Below are 25829 nucleotides of genomic sequence, written 5' to 3' on the forward strand. Positions count from 1 at the left end.
GAAAATCACAACACTCAACGAAACATTTAAAGTAAAATAAAAATAAAAGAAAGAAAATTCAACAAAGTAAGAAACCTCACAAGTCACATCAAGAAAGTAACACAATGAAAGGCAAGTAAGTTGATCTTGTACTCTTTAAAACTCACTTTACCAAGTATTCTTTCAGAGTTCGTATCAGAGTTTGATTACTAGCAAAGGCAGTAAGAAAACCTAAAAGCTCTAAGTGGCCAAACAAGGGTTAGACTCCAAGAGAACGAGAATGCAAAGAAGGAATAAGTATGAAAAAACTTTAGTCCTACTAACACAATGAAAATAATGTGTTAGATAATATAAAAGAACAATAAAAGGGGAAACAAAAGAACCTAAAGCACTAAAAGTCAAAAGAAAAAAAACCAAACCAGAAACCTATAAAACGTTGGGTCAACTTGAGCAACATTTTTGAGGGGGTTACCGGTGTCCAAAACTTTTTTAAAAATTCTTGAATGTTGTTCGATGTGTTTAGAAACCACCTGTAAAATATCATTAAAAAAAATACCTTCAGTAGTATCCAGTAGACTCTGTTGAACAGCGAGTCCTCAAACAGTCTATTTTTTCATGATCGCTTTGTTCGAATGTGTTATTGATCTCCAAAAATTTTGATTTTTTTAATGATCTTAAATATATGCAGTTTCAATATGGAAATTTTCACCATGAAATTCCTCTTTTACAATTTTCAAGAAATTCGACATGATTCTAAACTAAATCTATCGATGAAACTTAAACCATGTATTTGAAGGCTCTAATGAACTCTGATTGGTGTGAATTTTGGATTGGAGATTACTCTTAGGATAAATATGAGATCTGAATAAAATAAGCCCTAAATTTCTTCGTTTGCAATTATATTGTTTTTTTATGAAAAATAAAAAACTAACAAAAAGAAATTGAATCTAAATTAAAATTAAACAAAAAACTGAAACGATGAATATTTTGCGAACTAGCTTTGTTGAGGTACCTTGGCGGTTTTCTATGCACAAACAAGTAAGATTGCTTGATTTTTTCCACGAATCGTAACAAATCTGATACCAATTGATAGGGAAGTGGTGGCGGATTAATGAACGTTGCTCTTGTTGAAGAATCAAACCTAGAAAGCTCTAGACTCGATAAAGAAAAAAGGGTAATGAATAGGAGAAGGTGGTGATGGTAGCTAGGATTATTTAGGGTTTCTTTTAGGTACTGAAATCAATGCAACAAGATTAGAACAAGATAAACAAAAGATAAAGAAATTGAAAAAAAAACTAAGATAATAAAAAAATCAAAAGATCTCCCTTATGAAGGTGAACGGTAAAGATGCTTGATGGTGCGGATGGATTTGTGGAAAATTGATAGATAAGTGTCCTATCATACCCTCCTAGTCGCAATGAAAAGGAAAACTCGATAATATGGATCTAACCAACCCTCCTAGTCATGATGAAAAGGCAAATTGGAGTGTGAAGATTAATCTCCCTCACAAGAACTTGAAAGAACTCCACGAGAATAAGCTTCAAAAGCACAAGGCAATTAGCACTTGCAAAAATAAACTCTCGTTGTATTATTAATCAAAGAAATATGTTTTATAAAGTTGAATGAAGCCTCCTTTATATAGAGGATGAGTTCTAATGGTCTTAAATAACTAATGAATAAAATAATAACAAACTAAACATGTCTTAACTCTAATTCCTAATAAAATAATAATAACTAAATATAATGTTTTAACTCAACCTTAATTCATAATAAAATAATAAATCAAATCCTAAAGAATAATGCATCATACTATGTTAAATTATATTACAAATAATCAATAAAAATATTGAAAATTCGTAATACTTACAAAATCCCGTATTAATCCCGTATAGGATTTTCTGCATGCACTGTCTTCACTAAAATGGTCATATCTTGAGTTTCTGATATCATATTGATGCAATTCAAGAACCGTTGGAAATATATGAGACATACGGTAGTATCTCCAGAAGACATCTTGACTAAATAAGATCAGGATCCAATTCAATAGGTCATTACAATTATGATATTGTTTGGCTTGGACGAGTGGATCATTTGGAAGAGTTATTACTTCTTCCTTTGATGTGAGCCTTATGATGCATGTATCAGATATTGGTTGATTGCTCTACATTATGTAAATATTGATAAAATATGATGGTTTCTTTTGATAGAACGAGATGAAAGAAAGATGTTTAAACTCTTCAGCATGAATGTAACAAAGCACAATAACTTCTATTTATAATTGAGGTATCATATGATTTGTATCAATAAGAAAGAAATAAAAACACTAATCTTGAATAGTTTTGATCCACAATATCATATACAATGTATATAACAATAATCCGAAATTAAAAATGCTACATAAGTCTTGAAATACACCTCACAATGAAATTAAACCGACCAAAATGGATTATTTTTGACAAAGTCGGGAACATTATGCACCTTAGCCGATTTCTATAAGTACTCTTGAATATTTTGCCTTTTTTTGAGAAAATATTTTTTGAACATTTATAAGAACATATTTAAATAATTAAAATCATCTAACAAACCATTATTTAATAATGTACTCTATTTCCGCATAAGTGGAAAACAAAGTGTTTACCTAACGCATTGTCGTTCGAAGATTCTTCAAAGGTTTGTGGACATATGTAACTGTATTACTATTGAAATAGAGAAAGTAAGAATGAACAAATTTATTGATGATATGAATAACATTAAAAAATTACAACTTATCGGATTATAACCAATTTTTTCTAATGAATCTTCCATCAACAATGTATTTGTCGAGGTGAATCGATTATATTGATTCCAAATATCATACAAATCTTTATAAAATGTGAATTAATCTTTTTTTTTTTTTGCACTTGTCCTAATCCTACAAAGAGTTCAACACCAATTTTTTTTTTGTAAGATGATAAAGAAATAATTGAGAAACATATGCATCCTACCCAAATGAATAGAAATTGAGAAGACAAACCGTGTAGTTTGTCAAGTGCATGATCATTGTTATGCCTAAATTTTTTTACAATTAGCACCATAAACATACAATTATCAATTATTTGAATAACTTAACATTGATTATCTCGACTTCTAATACCAAATGACAATAACAAAATTATCCAAACAAAATTGAAAAAATTGAGATACACCTACTCTCAATATAACATGTACAACTTTAGTAAAAAAATATGTTTGTAATACCCCCAAACATTTTGATAAGTGTCAAAAATATAAATTTTAAAAGTTTGGGGACTAAAATTTAAAGTTGAAAAAGTTTAAGGACTAAAAATGTTAAATTTCAAAAGTTATATTTTGTTTCTGTATATGAGTAGTTCATCCCAAGAATGGAATTTTAGTGCGTCTCAAATTTTTGATCTGGAGTTTTTATAAAAGTTTATTAAAGGATAAAGTGTGATAAATGTTCAAATAACCGAATTGAATCAAAAGTTTTAAAAAATTGAAGGAAGGTAGTTTGGGGTTACAAAAATGATATTGATATTTTAATTAGTATAATTTGTGGTGGATTAGTGGAATTTGGTGAAATTTGCATTATAAAGTCGAATAGTTTAATTTAGTGGCTAAATTGAATTTTTGTAAAATTGTAAGGGCAAAGAGGGAAGTGATAAATAGGATTTTTTATATTATTAAATTAGAGATAAAAGGATGGCATGGAGTTAAATATTAGGACTCATTAATAGCAATTTTTGACTTTTGGGCCAAAATGAATTTTTAATTTATTTTAAATGGCTTTTAAGGTGAAATTAAGAAATATTTTGGGTGAAATTTCAAGGAACTCTTTCTTCTTCATCGGCTACTGGACGAAACCTCTATAACCAAAATGATATTTTTTTTTTCTCTCATTTTTCATCCATTTCATTGATTTTAGGACCAAGATGTGAAATAGGAAAATGTCTACATTAGTTTCTCTACAAATTGGTATAAGTATTACATTGTTTCATGCTTGAATGGTAAAATGGGTATTTTGGTGGATGAAGGGGAAGTAGTATTTGGTTGAAATAAGGATGAAGTTGGATCTTAAGAGTGTTATAGAAGCATAAATAAGCATGAAAATTGATTAAAAACAACTATAGGGACTTACTTGAAACTTTCTTCCATCATGAATAAATAGGAGAAAATGTTGAAATTTTTATAGAAATGCTTTGGAAAGAATGGAAAAGATATGTAGAAGATGATTCAAGCTTGAAATCAAATATAAATTTTTAGGGGGCTACTTTGAGAAATTTGGTTATGGTGAAGGTTTATTAGGAAAATTTTATAAAAATGTTCTATGGGTTAGATTGAGTATTAGAATGTTCTTGTATACTTGAAATGATGATTTTGAGTAGTTGGAGCTTGTTGAGTTGTTAGGGACCATTTTGCAAGGTTTGGTAAGTTAAAGAATTAAGATGTAAGATTTTGAAAAGTAAAGTGCTATGCTGGAAATTTTATTAGAATGTTAAATTAGGTTAATTTGGAAAGTGATGAAAGATTGAGGATCAATTTGAAAGGCTTGGGAAAATATTAGTGATGAAATTGCAAAGTTACAAGGTTGAGATACTAAGTTGGAATTAATGAAGAATGTTGCATATGATGATTAAATTGGAATGAAAGCATTCATGATGGTATAAATGTGAGAAATTTTTAAATGTAAGGGTTGAGAGTAATAAATGATTTATTGGGGGCTAAATGTTAGATTGTGGAAGTTAAGTGGTTTAAATTCAAGAAACATATATTTTCTAGGACTAGAAGGATTATTTTGAGAAGTAGAGATAAAATTGATTAAATTATAGAAATTATTATCGAATTGTTGATGGTTGTGTTTTTGAATTTAGGTAAATGCATATTTGATATGTTAGTTAGATACTAACATATATTTTGAAATTATTTTTGTCAAATAATTTATTCTCGGATAGACTGTGATAGCAACCAAAGTCAATTCGAGCAAAAAAAAAAGAAAAACAAAAGACTGGAGTAAAAGTAAAATCGGCGTTAATATTTACTAGTGAGGCAAAGTTAAGTGCATTTTATTTATTTAATTATTCTGATTGAAGAAGACTTGCAATAAGTCAACCTCATATTATTTTTAAAAGTATGATTTTATTTCAATTATGGAATATTTCCATAATGTTGTATAAAGGAATTATGATTATTTTTTTGTATGAAATTACCCAATATCTTTTTATATGATATATTTTGAAAAGATAGTCAAACGAATTTTCTAAAGTGATTCTAAAGAATGATCTGGATATTTTTATGAATGGAATATTTCCTAGATGATTTTATAAATGATCTTTGGAAATCATACCGACCTACAGTATTTGTAATATATCTTTAAATTATTAGTGGCATGTATATTATAACTATTTTGGTTGCTTTGATAAAATTGCTTGAACAATAATGTTTGATTTTGTAAGTTGTAATTTGGTAGTTTCATAGGTCTTGAGAAACAACATTGAAATGCCTAATTAATGCCTAAAATCATATTAAAATTTGATGATAAAATATTATTTTAAGTTATTCAAGTATGGAACGTATAAAAAGTCAGTGTGACATCTTTAACTCGTATTTCAATACGTATACAGGTTATGGGTGTTACAGCGTTAAAATAGTACAATGCGGGCTTTAAATCATTTATATAAAATTGGTTTATATTTTATACTTTTAGGCTCATCTGAAAAATAGGCAAACACTCCATTGACATAAAAAATGAGGAGTTTTCTTTGTATTGGTGTTTGTGATATTAAATATTTATTTGGATATTCATCGTCGTCGTCGTCATCTGTAATTTCTTCCTTTTTAATCTCCTTCTATGTTATAAGAAAACCAAATACATTAAAAATAAATGTTAATATTAGAAGTTACAACATTGTTAACTGAATTCCTGATGCATATCAGGCATTTCGCAACGAATCCTGTCATGCATTGATGAGATAGCGTCTCGTATTACCCCTATTTCCTCATTCAAGTGCCCTAGTTGACAATTGAAATGTTACCAAAAATTAGTCATGTACTCTATCAGTGACGATATAGTATTTTTCTTTTCAGGTGCAATGTCTTCCCTTTGTTCATCGTGTTGTCCATGGTCGTCATGGCCCATCGCATCCATATGTTTGTTCTTATGTGCCGCTTCAATGGAAACTTTCTTATCACCCTTTGAAATCCAATCCTTTTTTTTTCTAAAAATGTGTATCCATATTTATGAACAGAACTAATATCAAACTTCTAGGACAAACAAACTGGGTCATCAATCGGAACATCAATTTCATGTTATTTGCAAAATATAGGTAATGACACATGCCCAAGGTAGTGAAGTAGTAATGGAGTCACCCCTCATCACTAAATTACATAGAGTAAGGAAAATGAGTCTTACAATGTTTAAAGTGATTTTTTATCTATACTTCTCTATCCACCAATAAATAACATCTCAAATTTACGAAGTTTTTCCACCAAAGGGTCGAATAAACCAATAGAGAAGAAGATGAAACAATCTAGCTTCCAAATCTAGATTAATGTGACTATTCATGTCCACACGTTTAATATCGTCTAAATCATTTTCATTGATAATTCATTCATCATTAAAATCTAAATCGATAACTATGGATCTGGAGATATATATAGAACCCTTCTCAATACATAAGTACTAATTGCTACAATATTATTCCTATAAATTTACGCTCTAATGATGCATTACTAAAGAATACTTGAACAAGGTTGGGATAATATTTAAGCTCTACACTAAGAAACTCAAGCCAATCCTACTTTACAAAAGTGTCAGAAAAAACCAAAGTTATACTTAGGATTGAGCATTAAGTCCATGTCCATAACACGTTCCATACAAATTTTTGTTGTTTTGAAATGGTTCACAAATTTATCTTTCTGTGTCTATGTTCTAATGTTCAGTTCAAAAGACTTCCCTTGAGACTTGCTTTGGGAAAAACTGTGTTGATGACATTTTGGAGCCATTTAAAGGACAATGCAATGTATGTGTTGTAGCATAATGCTTTGTATATAATATTTTGTTACACGAAAGAAAAAATATAAGAACATATATATCTAAAACCATATTGTACAATCTTAATACACAATGAAAATATTAAACCCTAAACCATAGTTTAAGTTAGTAAATGGGAAATGTTGTTGAACGTATATATGGAATTCTTCTCAAAATCCTTGTAAATTTTGGTTTAGTCGTGTAACACCCATTTCCCGTATATGTTTTCGTACACAAGTCACAAGTTTCACATGACTTTTAAAAACATTTTCTTATTTGAAACCCATAAAATTTTGTTTCGAAAATAAAACAAAACATTTTAATATAAAATAAAACATTCGTTGTAACATATTGTAAAATTATAAGTTTAATACATTCCAAAGCATTTTCTTAAATTCAAATACATGCCATCTAATTATAAAAAGAAGACATAAATGCCCTACAGTTACTGATGAGTTAGCCTTGGAATGATGATCTCTGCTGCACTCCTTACTCGGCTAGTCTTTGCTAATACCTACACGTGAAATCGTCACACACTCAGTATTTACTTAGTGAGGCATAAAAATATTAATGAAGTGAAATTCATACATGAGCACATCATGACTATCAAAATACGACCTAAATCGTATAATTCATAAGAATAATTAAAACTATTCTAGTAACCCAAGTTTTCCTTCACATAGTCATCAAAACCATTTTAGTATGGCCAGCATACCTATCTATCAATATTTTTTTAATTATCCATTATTTTTCCCAATGCATGTCAACTGAGAATGTAAGGTACATTCGTTGCACCGAAGTGCTGAAATGATAATTCATCTCATTATGAATACCATGGGTGGCACCTTTTATGCAAAAAATGCACCGTTATGCATTAAACAAAATCGATCGATACTATCATACACAAAGTATGTCGAAATGCACTTATAACTCTCAATGCACATACAATGGGCTTTTAAGTCAAATCCATAAATTTAATCATTTATTTCTGCAATATCGATAACCATTGAACAACATCAACATTCATCTATTCATTTTAGAGCAGTTCATGCTCTAAACTTTATTCATAATATCATTCCCATACACGTTATGAAAATATATCAAAATACTGTAAAACATACATTTAACCGTTGGAATATCATCTACTCTCATTTATGATACTCGAGTGTCTATCACGTTAGCTAGGAAAGTTATATACCCTTTTGACATCATTTTCTTTGCAGTCGTGGTTGATATCACATTGGATGGTGATTTCGCTTTTTCGCCGATCACTACGATTTCTGAGCCTTACGCATCCTTCAAAAATACTTGCTTCTTGCAACAATCAATCCATCCATGATGTGGAGAAAACCAATCCATGCCCAAAATGATTTCAATATCATTGAAAGGCAACTCCATCAAGTTTGTCGGGAACACAACCCCTTGAATCTTTATCGGGCATTTTCTACATACCCACGTTACTCTCACACTGTAACCCATCGGGTTTATCGCTATCATCTCACTAAAATTGGTTCTAAAGGAATTCCTCTAGTTCTAACTAAATTTGTACTAATGTAAGAGTGTGTAGAACCATGGTCAACAAAAACAAACACATGTTCATCAAAAACATGAAATGTACCTGTTAAGATCTTCGGGTCATCCCGGTCTTCATTAGTCTTAATATTGTAAATCCTGGCTACTCCCCGAGTCTCTTGTCGCGACATTGACTCAGATTATCCTCTGGATCTACCTCTACCTTTGCTCCTATTAGAGTTTCCATAGATCTCTCAAATTGTGTTTAATTATCCCCGGATTTCTTAGGACAATTTCTGGTATAGTGACCAGTTTCACCACACTGGAAACAAGCTCCATTGATAAATCTGCATACTCCACGGTGAAATTTGCCACATGTATGACATGGAATTCTCTCTCCAAATACTCTACTCGAGCTAGCAGCAAAAGATTGGGATTGTTTTGTTTTCTGCGAAACTACAGTAGAACCATCTCTATCAATATATCTGGAACTCGATCTCTTACCTCTTTTAGCATGATGGGGAGTTGAAGACATTACAACTCTTTTCCACATCTGAATACTTTGTTCAGCTGCTAGAGTCTCTTCTTGAGCTCTTTCAATAACCTTAGCTCGATTTATAACTTCTTGCAGGCTAGGCAAGTTCAAAGCCAACATTATCTCTTTCAACTTTGGCCTCAAACCTTCAACGAACCAATCACATCAAACTTTGTCATTGGAAACTACCTCAGTAGAAAAAATACTCAGCTTGTTGTAATCAACCTCGTACTCATGTATTGCTTGATCACCTTGTTTCAAATTAAGGAACTTTAGCAGCATCGCCCGTCTAAACTGCTCACCAACATACTTGTTCTTAAATTCCTCCTGAAAGAACTGTCAGGTCACTTGCTCTAGTGGTGCATACATCATAGTATTTAACCACCATACTCGAGTTGATCCCCGAAGTAAAGATACAGCTCTATCCAGCTTTTTTGAATCCGAGCAGTGAAGCCATAAGTCAACCTCCATAGGACCTTCATCCTCTACTCCCCGAAACTCAGGAGCTCCTAAACTCTTTAGGTCTTTTGGGATCAACATCTACGGTGTTGGAGGAGTAGGGTGAGGTGAAAGAGGGTGGAACCGAGTCAGAATGGCATCGAGAGCTTGCATAAAAGCTTCAAATTCTGGCACAAGCATACCCTGATGTGCAAGAACAGTAATGTTTTTAGATGGAATTTAGATACTCGCTATTAGCCTCATAGCTTTCGCTACCCGATCCTTTCCTAATTTCTTGTTCAGCCGCTCTTCGCGAGTTCAAAGATTCCGACATCTAATAGGAAATACATAATAATAACACTCAAGTTAGTAAGGAGTGACATCAATCATATTCTAACGACACTATATCAGTAACCTTGACAATCTTAGTGGCATGTAACCCCTTTTTAAAGTCAAATAAACATGGTTTTGGTAGAGAATCGGCTAAACCTATAGCTCTGATACCAATAAATGTAACATGCATTTCCCGTATACGTTTTCTTACACAAGTCACAAGTGTCCCATGACTTTTAGGAACATTTTCTTATTTGTAAACCCATAAAATTTTGTTTCGAAAATAAAACAAAACATTTTAATATAAAATAAAACATTCGTTGTAACATATTACAAAATTATAACTTTAATACATTCTAAAGCATTTTCTTAAATTCAAATACATGCCATCTAATTATCAAAAGAAGACATAAATATCCTATAGTTACTGATGAGTCAACCTTGGATTGATGATCTCTGCTGCACTCCTTACTTGGCTAGTCTTTGCTAATACCTATGAGTGAAATCAACACACACTCTGTTTTTACTTAAAGAGGCATAAAAATATTAATGAAGTGAAATTCATACATGAGCACATCATGACTATCAAAGTACGAACTAAATCGTATAATTCATAAGAATAATTAAAACTATTCTAGTAACCCAAGTTTTCTTTCACATAGTCATCGAAACCATTTTAGTATGGCCAGCATAGCTATCTATCAATATTTTCCAATTATCCTTTATTTTGCCCAATGTATGTCAACTGAGAATGCAAGGTACATGTGTTTCACCGAAGTGCTGAAATGGTAATTCACCTCATTATGAATACCATGGGTGGCCCCTTTTATGCCGAAAATGCACCGTTATGAATTAAGCAAAATCGATCGATAACTTTCATACACGAAGTATGTCAAAATGGTAATTCACCTCATTATGAATACCATGGGTGGCACCTTTTATGCCGAAAATGCACCATTATGCATTAAACAAAATCGATCGATACTATCATGCACAAAGTATGTCAAAATGCACCTATAACTCTCAATGCACATACAATGGGTTTTTAAGTCAAATCCACAGATTTAAACATTTATTTTAGCAACATCGATAACCATTGAACAACATCAACATTCATCTATTCATTTTAGAGTAGTTCATACTCTAAAACTTATTCATAATATCATTCCCATACACATTATGAAAATATATCAAAATACTGTAAAACATACATTTAACAAGACCTTCGAGGTTGACTCATCGTGAGTCTTCCTCATCTCATATAAGTAAAATAAATGAACTCACATGATATGTTTCACTAGTATGCTTTAAGGATGTCCAGCTATTCAACAACTTTATTTTTGCCCTTTTTCTTACTTAACTCTGGAGCTTAGTTACGATCTACACAAGCATCCATTATTACACATATCATACAAATGTTAGTATACTTTCTAACATTTATTCTTTTAATAATACTTAAAAAGTACTATTATTTTTAATTTCTATTAAAATTCATCCTATCTTAAATTCTAGCCTCAACAGTATCGGTACCCCTACTATGGTATCGATACTTCTATACTATGGTATCGATACTCCTTTCAGTATCGATACCACTTTTGCATTCTGGAATCCATAGTATCGATACCTTTCTTTAGTATTGATACCCACAGCAGTATCGATACTACTTGCATTAGTATCAATACTGTTCATCGAATTTTCTCAAATTTAAACCTATAGTATCGGTACTATTTTTCCAGTATCGATACCCTTACCCTTATTTTTCAAATTTGAATTTGAATTTTTACCCAAATTTCGTTTAATTCTCTTTCTTTTACCTCCAATAATACCCTTAAACTTATCATCACTAAACCTAAGTAACTTTCCTCCATTTAATTTCTTATAACATCTAAAATCTCCAAAGAACATCCCATACTAAGAATCACACTACTTTTTCATACATGTTTTTAATCACTTTCAAGGCTTCTAATCTCTTAATTACTTTTTTGACAAGTCAAATATACTTGTAAACCTCAATAAAAACTCATATTTCAATATATCACTCAAAAACCCATTTTCTTCAATCTCAAATAAATCATTCATCTCTTAGTTTTAATCCTCCTTGAACTTTCCTTAAACCTCTATATCACTTAAGGTTTCAAAACTAGCCCATAAACTGAAGGAAAAACCAACTTGAAGAAAAACTTACCTTTGGCTATGGAAGAGAGTACGGGACGAGCAAAAGAGAAGAAGAAGATAACTTAGCTAACTTTCACATTTTCCTCTTCTTAAATATCCCTAATAAAATAAACTTTTAAATTCATTTCCCCCTAAACGAAAAAAATGCCCCTTCATTCATTCATTTTACTAATAGGTCTGAAACACAATTTCCTAATTCATTTCTTGTACTTTACCATTTATTCAAATTAAATCCTCAAAATTTTAAATCCTTTCATTATGGTCACCGACCCAATATTTGGGGTATTAAAAGTCGACGGTAAGATTTTGTAGACACTTGAACAATTTAATTTTAGTTGATGAATCGTCACCTCGTAGGGAGAGAGGATATTGGGCAGGAGGCACGTATCGATACAATGAAAAAAATAATTTAAATCGTTTCAAAAGTATTGATATTTAGGGACATAATATCAACCTATTACGTTACAATAAAAATTGGATTTGTATTATTTTTTAATAATATAAACAATTTGATACATATAACCTAAACGGTTGACAATTAGAAAAGACGCAACCTACAATGTTATAATTATAAACCTGTTATGTCTTATTTTTGCATAATATAAATGTTTTCAAACATATAACTTAAATGACTGGCAATTAAAAAAGGCTCTACCTACAATGTTATACTTATAAATCTGTTTTGTCTTAATTTTGCATAATATAAACGGTTTCAAACATATAACATAAACATTTGACAATAAAAAGGTGTTACCTACAATGTTATACTTATAAACCCGTTTTGTATTCATTTTGTATAATATAAATGGTTTCAAACATATATTGTAAATAGTTGACAATAAAAAAAGGTGCAACCTATGATGTTATACTTATAAACATGTTTTGTCTTACTTTTGCATAATTAAACGGTTTCAAACACATAACTTAAACAGTTGACAATTAGAAAAAAAGCACTACCTACAATTTTATACTTATACATCTTTTTTGTTTTACATTTGTATATATAAACAGTTTACTACATATAACGTAAATAGTTGATGATTAAAAAATGCACTACATATAATGTTATAAACCTGTTTTGTCTTACTTTTGCATAATATAAACGGTTCTAAATATATAACCTAAACGGTTGACAAATAAAAGAGATGATACCTATAATGTTATACTTATAAACCTGTTTTGTATTACTTTTGCATAATATAAACATTTTACTACATATAACGTAAACGGGTGAAAATTTAAAACGAAACTACCTATAACGTTATACTTAAAACATGTTTTGTGAATTGTCTGTCCAGCTCAGTTGGTAGAGCTCAAGACTCTTAATCTTGTGGTCGTGGGATCGAGTCCCACGATGGGCAATTCATAATTCTGATTGCCGGAGGTCTCTCACGGAAGCTGCTCTCAACCTGGCGTTGGGGGCAGCCTACTATCCTACCTCCCCCTTATCCCATTACATATGGGAATAGGGTCATCTACTTTATTTTATAAACATGTTTTGTCTTACTTTTGCATAATATAAATGGTTTCAAATATATAACCTAAATGGTTGACAATTAAAAAAGCCTCTAATACAATGTTATACTTATAAACCTGTTTTGTTTTGCTTTTGAATAATATAAACAATTTCAAACATATAACCTAAACAATTGATAATTAAAAAAGGCGCTACCTATAATGTTATACTTATAAACATGTTTTGTTTTACATTTGCATAATATAAACGATTTACTACATACAACATAAACGATTAATGATTGAAAAAGATGCTACCTATAATGTTATACTTATAAATTTGTTTTTCTTACTTTTCCATAATATAAATGATTTCAGACATATACCTAAACAGTTGACAATTAAAAAAATGTACTACCTACAATGTTATACTTATAAACATGTTTTGTCTTACTTTTGCATAATATAAATGGTTTATAAACAGTTGACAATTAAAAACGACGCTACCTACAATGTTATACTTATAAACCTATTTTGTCTTACTTTTGCATAATATAAATGGTTTCAAACATAATAACATAAACGATTGACAATTAAAAAAAGACACTACCTACAATGTTATACTATTAAACCTATTTTGTTTTAGTTTTGCATAATATAAACAGTTTCATACATATAACCTAAATTATTATATAATTTAACCATGCCATTTGTAAAATGACCTCCCTACCTCCCCCAAATTTGAGTTGAACCTTAAATCCTCTTATCACTATGAAAGCAATATTCGATCGATGTTAAGCACAACTAACGAAGCATAACGTTTTGATGGGTCAACCTACAATATTTCCAGTGTGTGGTTGTCGATATTCAATGGAATTGCGTACATCGTGGTCAACTGATAATCTCGACAGAATATTTTTTTGATGCAATAACCATGAGAGCTTGGTTCATCGTTCTTGTAGGTATTTTTCTTCGTGTGATGAGCCTATTAGTCCACGTGCAAGAATCGTAATAAATTGACTGTTGAAAAGAATCAAAGCAAATTACATACGAACAAAGAATAAGAGAGTAAGTTGGGTTTTAACTTTATTTGTTTCTATTATAATTGTATGGTTCCTCAATGTTTGAGTGTACGTAAATTAAGGGAGTAGTGGTATGTTTCTCTTGTACTATGATAAAAATTTCATCTTCTTAATGCATTTTATGTTTCAAAATTTCACTCATCTTTGAACGAGCCATCTGGTCAAAGAGTCTTAATATAAAATTTTATCAATACTTATATCAAAAGTCTCGATACTTTTTCAGGATAATATATGATCTCTACTATAAAAATAAATTGTATTGGACTTTTATTTAAAAGTATCAATACTTCATAATCCTTTATTTGCAATTTAGTGTTTAAAATATAAAATATCGATACTGATATAAAAATTATCGATACATGTTGAGGATAATTTTCTGAAGAACTGTCGAAATAAATAGTATCAGACTTATTGTCAAACGTACGATACTGGAAGTAAACTTAAATTGAAACTACTACTTGAAATAAAAGATATTGATACTTATTATAAAAGTCTCGATACATTTTGAGGATAATTTGATGCACAAACTTTCGAAATAAATTGTATCAGACTTATCATCAAACGTATCGATACCAAAAGTAAACTTAAACTGAAACAACTACTTGAAATAAAAAATATCGATATTGATTATAAAAGTCTTGATACATTTTGAGGACAATTTGATGTACAAACATTCGAAATAAATTATATCGGACTTTCCTATTTGACATATATAATACTTATTTAACCCTGACAATGAGGAATGCAATATATAGTATTTACCTCTTTGGCAAGAGGATATTCCATATATAATCACACAAGGCATATTCATAATCCCCAATGGTATTTGAACCTGAAATATTAGAAATAAAAATATGAATACAAATATTCATCAACAATATAAATAATCAAGAACACAAATTTTCTTTCCGTTTATGTATCAAACAAATATTCATCCGCAATTTCTTGCCACTAACAATTCATGTCTCAACATAACCTTTTCTTTGACATTTTAATTTCTAATGAATTTTTCATCTTTCCACTCTAACAACAATTGCTTGCCACTAACCTTTTTCGTCGATCTTGCAACCTATAATTTAGATTTAAATTTATATTAGTCACAACATTACAAGAAACAATATCAATTTCAATATCTACTATTCATATTATCTTTTACTTTTTTCCGCGGTTCAAGACAATCAAAACCAAGTTCATATCAATAAATATATTAGGTGTCCCCAATCCAGACTCAGACACCTCCCCAATCTGATAAACTTTTGATGGTTCATCTACCCTAAATTCACTAACTTAATTCAAAACTAAACCATTTTTTCAGTTCATCAACTTCATTAACGATTTTTTTTTTTCAATTTCTATAATACAACACTTCATCTCCTTTATTTAACCCCTCATTTTCTCAACTTCAACATCCATTTTGTCCAATTTTACATTCAATTTTTCCTCGTACTCCTTTCCATCAAACCTGAGGGTCTTAACCGATTCTTCAATTCTTATTTGTCTATCCAAAACCTCAAAAACAATTTATTTAATATGCACCAACTCAAACATAAATAATTCAATTTTCTCCATCATACTTTCCTTCATACGACTCCCCTTAGCAAAATCTTTCTATTCAAAATTATCTTTCTCTACGAGAAGAACCTTCAAAATTAAATTATAATATTAAACAATGTTGTTCAATGCTTAAAAACAAAATCTTACTTTTCTTACATTTTCTTTCAATCTAAGCCTTTCCACTTTCAACTTTGCCATAATTCAAACCACATCTTCCTTGCCCATGCAAGAATGGGTGGCAACCCATTTTTTTGCAGTCTGCACACTTGCAAAATTCAACCAAAAATCATAAAATACAACTTGTATTCATAATGAACTTAATTAATTTATTGCTATAATTTAGTTTATTTAAAAAGTATTATAACCAAAGAAATCTGTAATACTCATTTACCTTTAATATTGCAATGTAAATTTTTAGGTATGTGTGTTTTCTGGGCTACTAAAAGCTAACTATTCCATCTATCAAATTGTCAATGACAAACTTCGCCCAATTTAGTTGACCTTTCATCTTTTCCTCACACAACAACTTCAAATTATCCTTGCTCGGGCAAGTATCACCTATTGGACAAAGAAATATTCCAACTTTGTACACTAACACTCTCGCCTTCAGTTGATCCCCATCATAATCACCTCTTTTTATCTCTCTCTCAAGATCAACTAATGTAACCTTGGTCTTTATATTATACATCATGCTAAGTTTTTTCCAATCCACCCTTTCAATTATTTCTTTGACACAAATCCTTCATTTTTTAGCCCCAACATCGCTATAACTTCCTAAACCCTCAAAGGAAATGAATATCCATTTAAACTAATTCTACATTTTTCTATATCAAAATTCTGTATCAACTCCCGACACAACTCCCTACGAATTGGTCTTGTCATTATTCTAATCAAATCTCAAATCATATTTCTCTAACAATATTTTTCTTTTTTCTTTCATTTCAACTCTTCCATTAATTAATACAATCTTATCAAGCTACATCTTGTCGAGGCTTCCTACATTTAGTAAATAATAAAAAAAATGTTATGTCATGTTCTATATAACTTTTATAAAAAAAAGGTTACAAGTTCAACTAGTTATTTAATCTGAACAGTATAAGGAATGCCTTTTTCTAGTAAAATCCTCAATGCATTATATTCTTCTTTCTGATTTTTGCCAATTTTACATAAGGTTTTTTCTCCTCTTCGATCATCAAATTTCATTTCACATATGTTTCTTTTCTCACCTGAAATCAACATTACTTTATCAATAATGTTTATAATACCCATTCTCTATATTTTTTCAATATGTCATCATCTTTTACGTTAACCTTCTCAATTCAATTTACATATCGAACCAATCCTTTTTATTAACATCTCTCTTAAACCGTCGATATATCAAATTGTAAACATTTCAAATTTGTAATCAGTATAAACTTCTTAAATACTTTTAATCAATAACCATTCAAATAAGTATTAGACTAATACATGACTACTTACTAAAAGTGCATATATGCGGGCATTTGTTGCTCTTGTGTTCCTTCTATATCAGTAATCTCTTAATCCTCGAAGTCATTTTCTCGAACCGTAATTGAAATATCATTCATTTTTTCCTCCCACACTTTTTGCCCATGTGATGTCATCTTCTTCTTCATTTCCATTCATTACAATATACATTTGAGCAATATATGTTGTAATAAACAATTTGTTTATCCAATATAGTTATGTAAATGTAACTACTTTTGATAACCGATTATAGCCGTAACAGATTATTATTGTAACCGATTACGTACAACGCAATACTTTCTCCATTTCATTACAATTTCATTTACAACCTATAATGTTATCTAACCCAATCTTTTTCATTCAACCTATAATGTTATATTCTACTTGTTTTACTAACCCCAACCTATAATGTTAGACAACCAAATATTTTTCATTCATTCAACCTATAACAATAATTGATCCATTGTATTACAGCTTTTCCCTAAAAACTAAACCTTAATCCCTAATTCCAAAATTGTTAATTGAAAAAACTATAAACTAGGGTTTCACGTACATACCTCTCTCTTCTTCAAATTGCGATTTCAATTTTGTTCACGCCCTTTATCTTTTGTATCTATGCCTATTATTCGGATGGAAAACAGATTTCAGAGACAAAAACCCTTTCTTCTTTGTTTTTGGCCTTTCCCTAAACTGGTTATGTTATCTATAATTACTCAATACTTTTCCCTATGTATCAATATTTGCTGAAAAGTTTGATATTTTTACAGCCTTCTCATTTTCCTTCTTTTTTAAAATTCAAAAATATCAATCTTTGGGGAAAAAGTATCAATATAATCGATTTACAACACCAAATGTTCTATGTCGAAACCGAAAAAAGTTATCTATTTATGTAACAATATCGGTTGAAAATGTTACCCTTCTAACAGTCACAAAATAAATTATAAATCGTCAATGTTATTAATAAAATTAACATTTGAGGTTGTCCTTAAAATGTTACCAGATTTTAAACTGAAGTTGCCTTATTCATTCACACGACAACAAAATAAGTTGACTGCTATCTGAAAAGCAGGTTACGATTTGAAATGTTAAATTTTAAAAATATCGATATTTAAAAAAAAGGCATCGATACTTACCGGCAACATAAGTTACCCATTAAGCCATTTTAAATTATTTTAAAATACTTACAACCTAATATATTACATTTAATTCACATTTCCAGTAGCGCTAAACATTTTTTGTTAAATTTCTTTTCAAATTTTCGGTTGCGCCATTTTTTAGTCTTATATTAGTCTGTCTTTCTTTAGACATTCTCATGATTGAAAGCAAATATATATATATATATATATATATATATATAACTAATACTTGTGTATTTATAATTAAATTTTAAATAATTCGTTCTATTTTTATGTTATCAAGAGTTATTTATGTTCAGAAATTGAAGTATAATTTTATATTAAAAGGATGGATTTTTAAAAAAATTATATTAACAATTTAAAACTATAAAATTAAGATAATATAAAATTAAATTATTAATAAAAATATATATAAATTTAATAAAAAAAATTAAGAATGAAACCGCTATATGCATCCTTTTCTATTCCTCTTTATACTAGAAATTCAAGGATATACGTGGCTGCAATAATTTTCTCGTAAAATAAAACCTGAAAGGCCTGAGATAGAGGAATGGATCATGGGGATCGAGATGATCTTTGAATAATGCGACCAATGAGCTTTGAATATCTTAGTTATACACAAATTATGTAGGCTATATAAGATGTAAGAAAAAGCTCCATAGATGTGGATATGTCCCTCTGATACAATGTACCAATATTGATACTTGCCAAAGATTGCACCAATATAGGGAGAGAAAAAACTCAAAGAAATCGAGTATAACAACGTCCAACATATACTGGTATAAATCTGCAACAACAGACAATTTTATATCATCCTAATGTAAAGTATAGAGTAAATGAAGTTCTCTTAGAATTCATCCATACTGAGTAGGTTAAAACCAAAGAAACATCCGAGATTCCAACCACAAATACACCAATACAATTCCTGTACAAACATGTCCTTTCTCGACAAGGAAAAGCATGTCAAAAAAGGGTTTCATTGCGAAAGTTCGGTAAAAAGGAAAAGATCATAAACTGATACAGTAGAAACCATTATCTACCGAGTTTCTTTCATCAGTTTCCATATTTTATAACCATCAACCGAGACCAACCTAATGCGAACAAAATAGGTAAAACCATAATAGCAGGAAGGCAAAATCTTCTCTGATACCATTGAAACAACATTCAGAGAAAGCGGTGAGGTACAAAATGTTCAGAATCAGATGAAGAGAAAAAAAGCTGTTCTAGATGCATTGTTGAATCGGCACCTGCAGAAATTCACTTAAGTGAATGACTAGGCATAATGAACGTACTTACAATGATAACACCGCTACAACAAAAAGTTATAGATGCATCGTCTGATCCCCACCTGCAGAAATTCACTGAAGTGAGCAACTTGATATAATGAATTACTCATGGTGTACTATATTTGCAGTAGAATATCCAAAAACTTCTTTTCAGTCTTTTGTTCAAGATCTTGGCATGAATAAAGGTACTATTTATTTTTTAAATCCACGATCTTGCATCATCGGAATCGAATAAGCAAACATACTGCATTATCAAACAACAGATTAAGAGCTAATAGTTGCAACAAAAAACAATTTATAATTTCCTATATCAATCATTTGATGTGAATGGTTCGCATAACGGGTTAGCTGTCAGCTAATCCAGTCATACTAAATGGCAAGACCTTAGTTGTTTTAAACTACAAAAGGGAAACAAAACTAATATGGTATATTTCTTCCAGTCATAACTGAACATGTAGAATTTGTCCAAAATGTAGTTCCCATAGAAATACAATACAAAACACGCCAGAAGATATATAAGCTTCTAGATAACTCAAATCCCTCAAGACTAAACATAGTACGGCAATCTTCACTGTTATTGATAGATGATAGAGATAACGAACCAATTTCTCCTAACCTAGGGGAAAACGAATATACTGGATAAACCAAAGATTACAAACAGAAGGGTCATTCTTAAATTTTTTAGCTAGTCACTCAAGGAAAGATCCAATAATGAAATAACCAAGAAAAAAAAAACAAGTTTATGTCATTTACGGCCCTTAAAATTGAAGAGCAGAAATGATTAAAAACAATAGTTTCATAGAGCTGAGCGGAGATAAACTGTAGAATTAGACAGGAAAGACAGCAAGATGTAGACTACTACAACATATACATTACATAAAATAAATACATTGCGCTGTAGAAAACAAAACGTGCACTTAGAAGATAAACAACTACATGCAGTTAGCTCTGTTAAGTGCCAAATGTTCCATCCTCCCGCATATGGGCAACTACATGCATTTAGAACTGTTAAGTGCCAAATGTTACATCCTCCCGCATATGGAGGACCACTTGATGTATACACCATGAAGCTGAACCAAGGAATAAATTCCTAGCTCCTACAAACATGCATGTCAGACAACTAGACTACAAGAAAGCGTGAGAAATACAAAATCAACGGCAATATCTAAAGATAAGATGGTCACACAGCAAATTTTTATGATTTTAAATGAATATATATGACTGGAAATGGTTGCAACAATTGTAAGTGGAACTCACCTCAGTAAATCATGTCTCACTGCCCCACATCAAACCAAAAAATCTCTTAGATATTTAGTTACATATAGAGAGCTTCCCGGTCCATTCATCAGCTACACCGTAATCTATGCTAAGCTCTCTCAAAGGAGGGATATTCTCCATTGCAAAAAGCATAAGGTGAGGGAACATCAAGTTGTTGTGTTCATACAACACACACTGCACCAGCACATTAGGACTGGAACTATGGCTAATATAACAAGCAATATTCCTCATCCTCGATACATCAATTGCAAAATCTAAAGGAGGAATTGAGGGATATGATGGACACACATATTCTGGAAATATCCTAGACAAATCCCCCCATTCTGCCCAACGTTCAGAAAAGCGATTGGGATAAATCAACGTATCACCATTCATCTTGAAAACTTCTGCTTGGTCCCTTGTGAGAACAACCCCTGTATATTCACATATAAAAGCACCTGCTTGTATCAAGTCCAAGGACCTCACTCCCCAACCTGTTTCTCTTGACCTAAAAATTTCCATCCTATTTCTCAACCCATGCTGTGATACACGGTTCCGACAGGTTGGCGGGCACTGACAGAAATTCCCACATTCAAATATCACCGGTTTGCCTCTCAAGAGAATCCCACTGTAATCATACACAAAATCACCTCCATTCTTCATAGCACAGAAACACCCTTCCATGCACCCCGAAACACAGTCACATCCAGTATCATTACTCCCTTGACCAAATGCATTAAGAGGAAACACAGTGTTCACAAGATAATCATAATACATAGGATCATGATCAATATCCATATCGTTATAAAGAAATATCGGAACTCGCTCTTTTTTCATGGAAATATCAAGAGTTAAATACCCCGTTGGCCTAACGGACAATGGCCTAGTCCGAAGACTCTCAGCAAACCTCATTATTGAACTACCCATCTCAAGTTGTCCCTCAATTCTCGTCAGCCTAAACTTATAAACCCCAAAACCTGACTTCCCCACATCAAACCAGCAATCAAGAATCTTATATAAACCATCATAAACATAAACTTTAGACGAAACTTTATTCTCATATTTAAGCCCTCTAATCACTCTTACCTCAATCCCGTAATGCATACTTCTTTCTAATGCCAAATTCCCTCCTTCAAGCTTCTGATGCATACATTGCCTTCCAAACTTATCTTGTCCACCTTGACCGGTATAGATTACCGAGTGGCCAGAATCTTCATCGTCCTCGTACCCACCTGAAATGATAATGCTGGTGGCGATTGGCTCTCCACTCGAGCTTTGGCTCGCAGGCAAGGTATCAATCCCAGCTTGAATTTGTCCATGTAAACCCACAACACAAAGCTCCATTCGGAAGAAGAAGACATCACCAATTTCAATACCCGGGAGTGCACCCACTATTCGTTTATCACGATTTAACCACAGTTCCCGATCCCTCATGACTCCAGCCGCCCTCAAATCGCCACGAGCCCGTCGACCGTGTCCAGGTCCGGTTCTCTTCTCTTCCTCCGAGACGACTAAAATGCGTAGGGCATCGTACAGCAATCGGGTTTTTCGGACAATGTCCCGGAAATGCAGCTGGTCTTCGATTCCTAAATTTGTAACCCGAACCAGCTCATTGGATCTTCCGGCCTTCTTACGTGAAACGACGACGGATAAAGCTCGTTCGGGGTTGGAGCTGTCGGTTGGGCTGGTTTCGGAGGTTAGTTGATATTGTTCGGGTACGGGTACGATGGCCCTAGAATTCGGGTCAAGTACTTCGACGTCACCGTATTTTCGTATCCTTTCGGCGAAAGCAGAGCGGAAGAGCTCGGAGATACGGAAGTATTCGGAGTAAAGGGCGTTTTGATCATCGGTGGAAGGGGATACGTTGGATTGAGGGATAGTTCTTGGGTTAGGAATGAAATCAGGGGTAGAATTTGAAACGGAAAAGAGGAAGTTTTCTTGTTGGTGAATCGTCTGTGTAGGTGTTGGCTCGTCGAAAGGTTCTTGTTTAGGTTCAAGCTTGGGAGTTAAGAAATTGAAGGTGGCTGTGCCGCTGATGCTGTTGGTGTTGGTGGTGAAGGTGGAGGCGTTCACGGCGTAGGAGCTGGCGATTTGCGGTGGTTCTGGGCAGAGATTGAGGTCTTGGAAAGGCACAAGAGAACCCATTTGGCAGTTAAGTTTTGTTTTGTTTTTTTTTTTAAGGAACGCTAGAGTGGATTTAGTTAGGGTTTCTCAAGGTGCTTCCATGGCGGAATATTGGAGGATGAGAGAGCCAAATAAAACATGAAGAGAAGAAAAAAAAGCGTTTGACAAAAATAATAAAGAAAAAACTATATTTTATATTTAAAATTATTCGGTTGACAAGTGAAAAGTAATTAATTGTTTTAAATATTTTTCCAATAATAACTTTTATATGAGTAATGTATATAATAAATATGAAAACTACAATTACCTTTAAATACATTCATTTTATAATATATAAATCAAATAAATATATGTTTTTATAAATATAAATATATATCTAAAGCATATCATAATTATTGCTCAATATTAAAATATTTAAAATTTTATTTTTAAATAAATTAGCAAAATATAAAAGAAATTAAAACATAGATCATGAAATTATTGTTTAAAATATAATATTTAGATTAAAATATTATTTATGAAAAATTAGAAAAATATGATGTGAAACCTTTTTAATATATAAAGGATAAAAGTCATTTTAAAAAACTAAAATATTTTTATCATTTCTTTCTTCTCATTTCTTCTCAAATTATTAATTTAAAAAAATATAATTTAAATTTTGTCTCTTATTTTGTTTTAAAATGTTTTAACATTTAAATTTATATTTTGTCAAAATAGCTTAAATAAATTTATATTGTGAGCAACAAATATTTAATTATTAGTCAACTAACGATTTTTTTTTCAAAGAATAGTTATTTTTACTAAAATGAAGCACTAACGTTTATAATATTTTTTAAAAAAAGGAAAAATAATTAAAATGATGATTCTATCAAACGTTAAAAACGGATTTAGCATCATATATTTCTAAAATTAAGATAAAATAAGAAAAATAAAAGGGTTTTCAATTCTGTTACTTTCAAAATTACTATTTGATCAAACCTTAGTTTAAATCTACTCGGTTAATTATTATAGTTTATTTTTGTATATATTTTTTGATACAAAAAAGTTTAGATCAAGGGTTGCTCCCTTAGTCCACGAACAGTGCATATTTAAGAATTAAATATGATTTACATTGAAATTTACAGATTGTCCAATAAAAATGATGGTGGTAGGATTGTTTTTATATATTTTTATATCGATTAGTATGATAATAGCATTAAATATTTAATAAAACAATTTTATTATTTTTGTGACCTTATTCTACATGACAAGATTAGTCTCTACTAAAATAATTAAATTGACAGTTGTAATTAAAAAAAATAAATAAATAAAAATAGTGAGGATTAATAAATACTAGAAAAAGAAAGTTAGATTATTAATATAATCTTTTAGATCTAACTATTTGGTGTTTATATACCTTTTCTTATTAGATTTATATCACTTTTAACTTTTGACATTATATTTAGGATGTTCATTTTATTTGAATCTGAGGAGTTTGACTTAATCTTATAATTTATCATTCTTTTCTTTAAAAAAAAAATGGATCGAATCAAGCTGGTGTCGAATATATTTCAGTATCCTTATAACTGTGTTTAGTTGACCTATGTTGTAATAATTCGGATTTATTAATAAACGTACGAGAGTAAACTCGAGATAACTTTTAAGTTTGGTTTAGGGTCATAATTGGGCTCTTGAGACTTGTAAGGTCATTGGGAGATAATTGAACCTTTGGGCCTAGAGAAAATAAAAATAGTCAAATGTAAAGGGACTAATGATGAAATTATTCCATCATTAAAATTTTAGGCTGATTTTAACTTGATTTTACTTATGTCAGACGCATAGTTTAAGAGGAATAGTCAAATGTAAAGGGACTAATGATGAAATTATTCCATCATTAAAATTTTAGGCTGATTTTAACTTGATTTTACTTATGTCAGACGCATAGTTTAAGAGGAGAGAGAGAGAGAGCCTTTTCACCCATCTCTTCTCTTCACTCTCTACCCTTTTCTCCTTCGTCGTCTTTCGTCATTGGAGGAAAAGGCGTCCTCTTAACTTTGTTAGTGAAAGGCTCAGCCGAGCAAGGAAATAAGTATTTCAAGAAATTTAAGGACTTCAAATGACAGTAATATCATTCACTCTGAAGACATGAGCCAAAGAAGGGTTTTATGAGGGTTTAAGTGTTAGGGTTAAGTTAGAGTATGTTTATGTACCCAAATTTGTCCCTGGTGTTTCTCTTATCATTTCGAATGATTATTTTTTTTTTGATATTGGTTGGCTAGTGTGAGAGATAGGAAAGTCCTGCAGTACTTGAAGCAAGCATGAACTTAGAGGGAACTGAACTTGTAGCCTCTATTGATGTTTTTTAGTAATGTATTCCTAATATTTTGTTATATTATGACACTTATAAATGTAACGTTTTATTTGTGGTGTATTGTTGTTTAAGCATGTTTAAGTGATATGATATTTAATAAT

At 31.0% G+C, this 25829-nt stretch overlaps 1 protein-coding gene and 1 non-coding gene across 4 annotated transcripts; one reads left to right on the plus strand and one right to left on the minus strand.

The window, feature by feature from the left end:
* The first annotated feature begins 13287 nt into the window (after window positions 1-13287).
* On the plus strand, window positions 13288-13360 carry TRNAK-CUU. The gene has a single exon. It is a non-coding gene; the product is annotated as a tRNA-Lys (tRNA).
* Window positions 13361-19778: 6418 nt separating this feature from the next.
* Window positions 19779-23524, minus strand: LOC120136978 (histone-lysine N-methyltransferase family member SUVH9-like). 3 transcript variants are annotated; one of them, XM_039152879.1, is made up of 2 exons: window positions 21255-23524; window positions 19779-20059 (listed from the first exon to the last, which is right to left on the minus strand). In XM_039152879.1, the coding sequence occupies exon 1, from the start codon at window positions 23397-23399 to the stop codon at window positions 21309-21311; it is 2091 nt and encodes a 696-aa protein (XP_039008810.1). In that variant the 5' UTR covers window positions 23400-23524; the 3' UTR covers window positions 19779-20059; window positions 21255-21308. The 3 variants fall into 3 exon arrangements, with proteins under 3 accessions (XP_039008810.1, XP_039008809.1, XP_039008808.1); XM_039152878.1 differs by lacking the exon at window positions 19779-20059 and adding an exon at window positions 20852-21117; XM_039152877.1 differs by lacking the exon at window positions 19779-20059 and adding an exon at window positions 20852-21122.
* Window positions 23525-25829: the final 2305 nt, after the last annotated feature.

Source organism: Hibiscus syriacus, unplaced genomic scaffold (genome assembly GCF_006381635.1).
Source record: "Hibiscus syriacus cultivar Baekdansim isolate YM2019G1 unplaced genomic scaffold, ASM638163v2 tig00110641_pilon, whole genome shotgun sequence".
NCBI lineage: Eukaryota > Viridiplantae > Streptophyta > Magnoliopsida > Malvales > Malvaceae > Hibiscus > Hibiscus syriacus.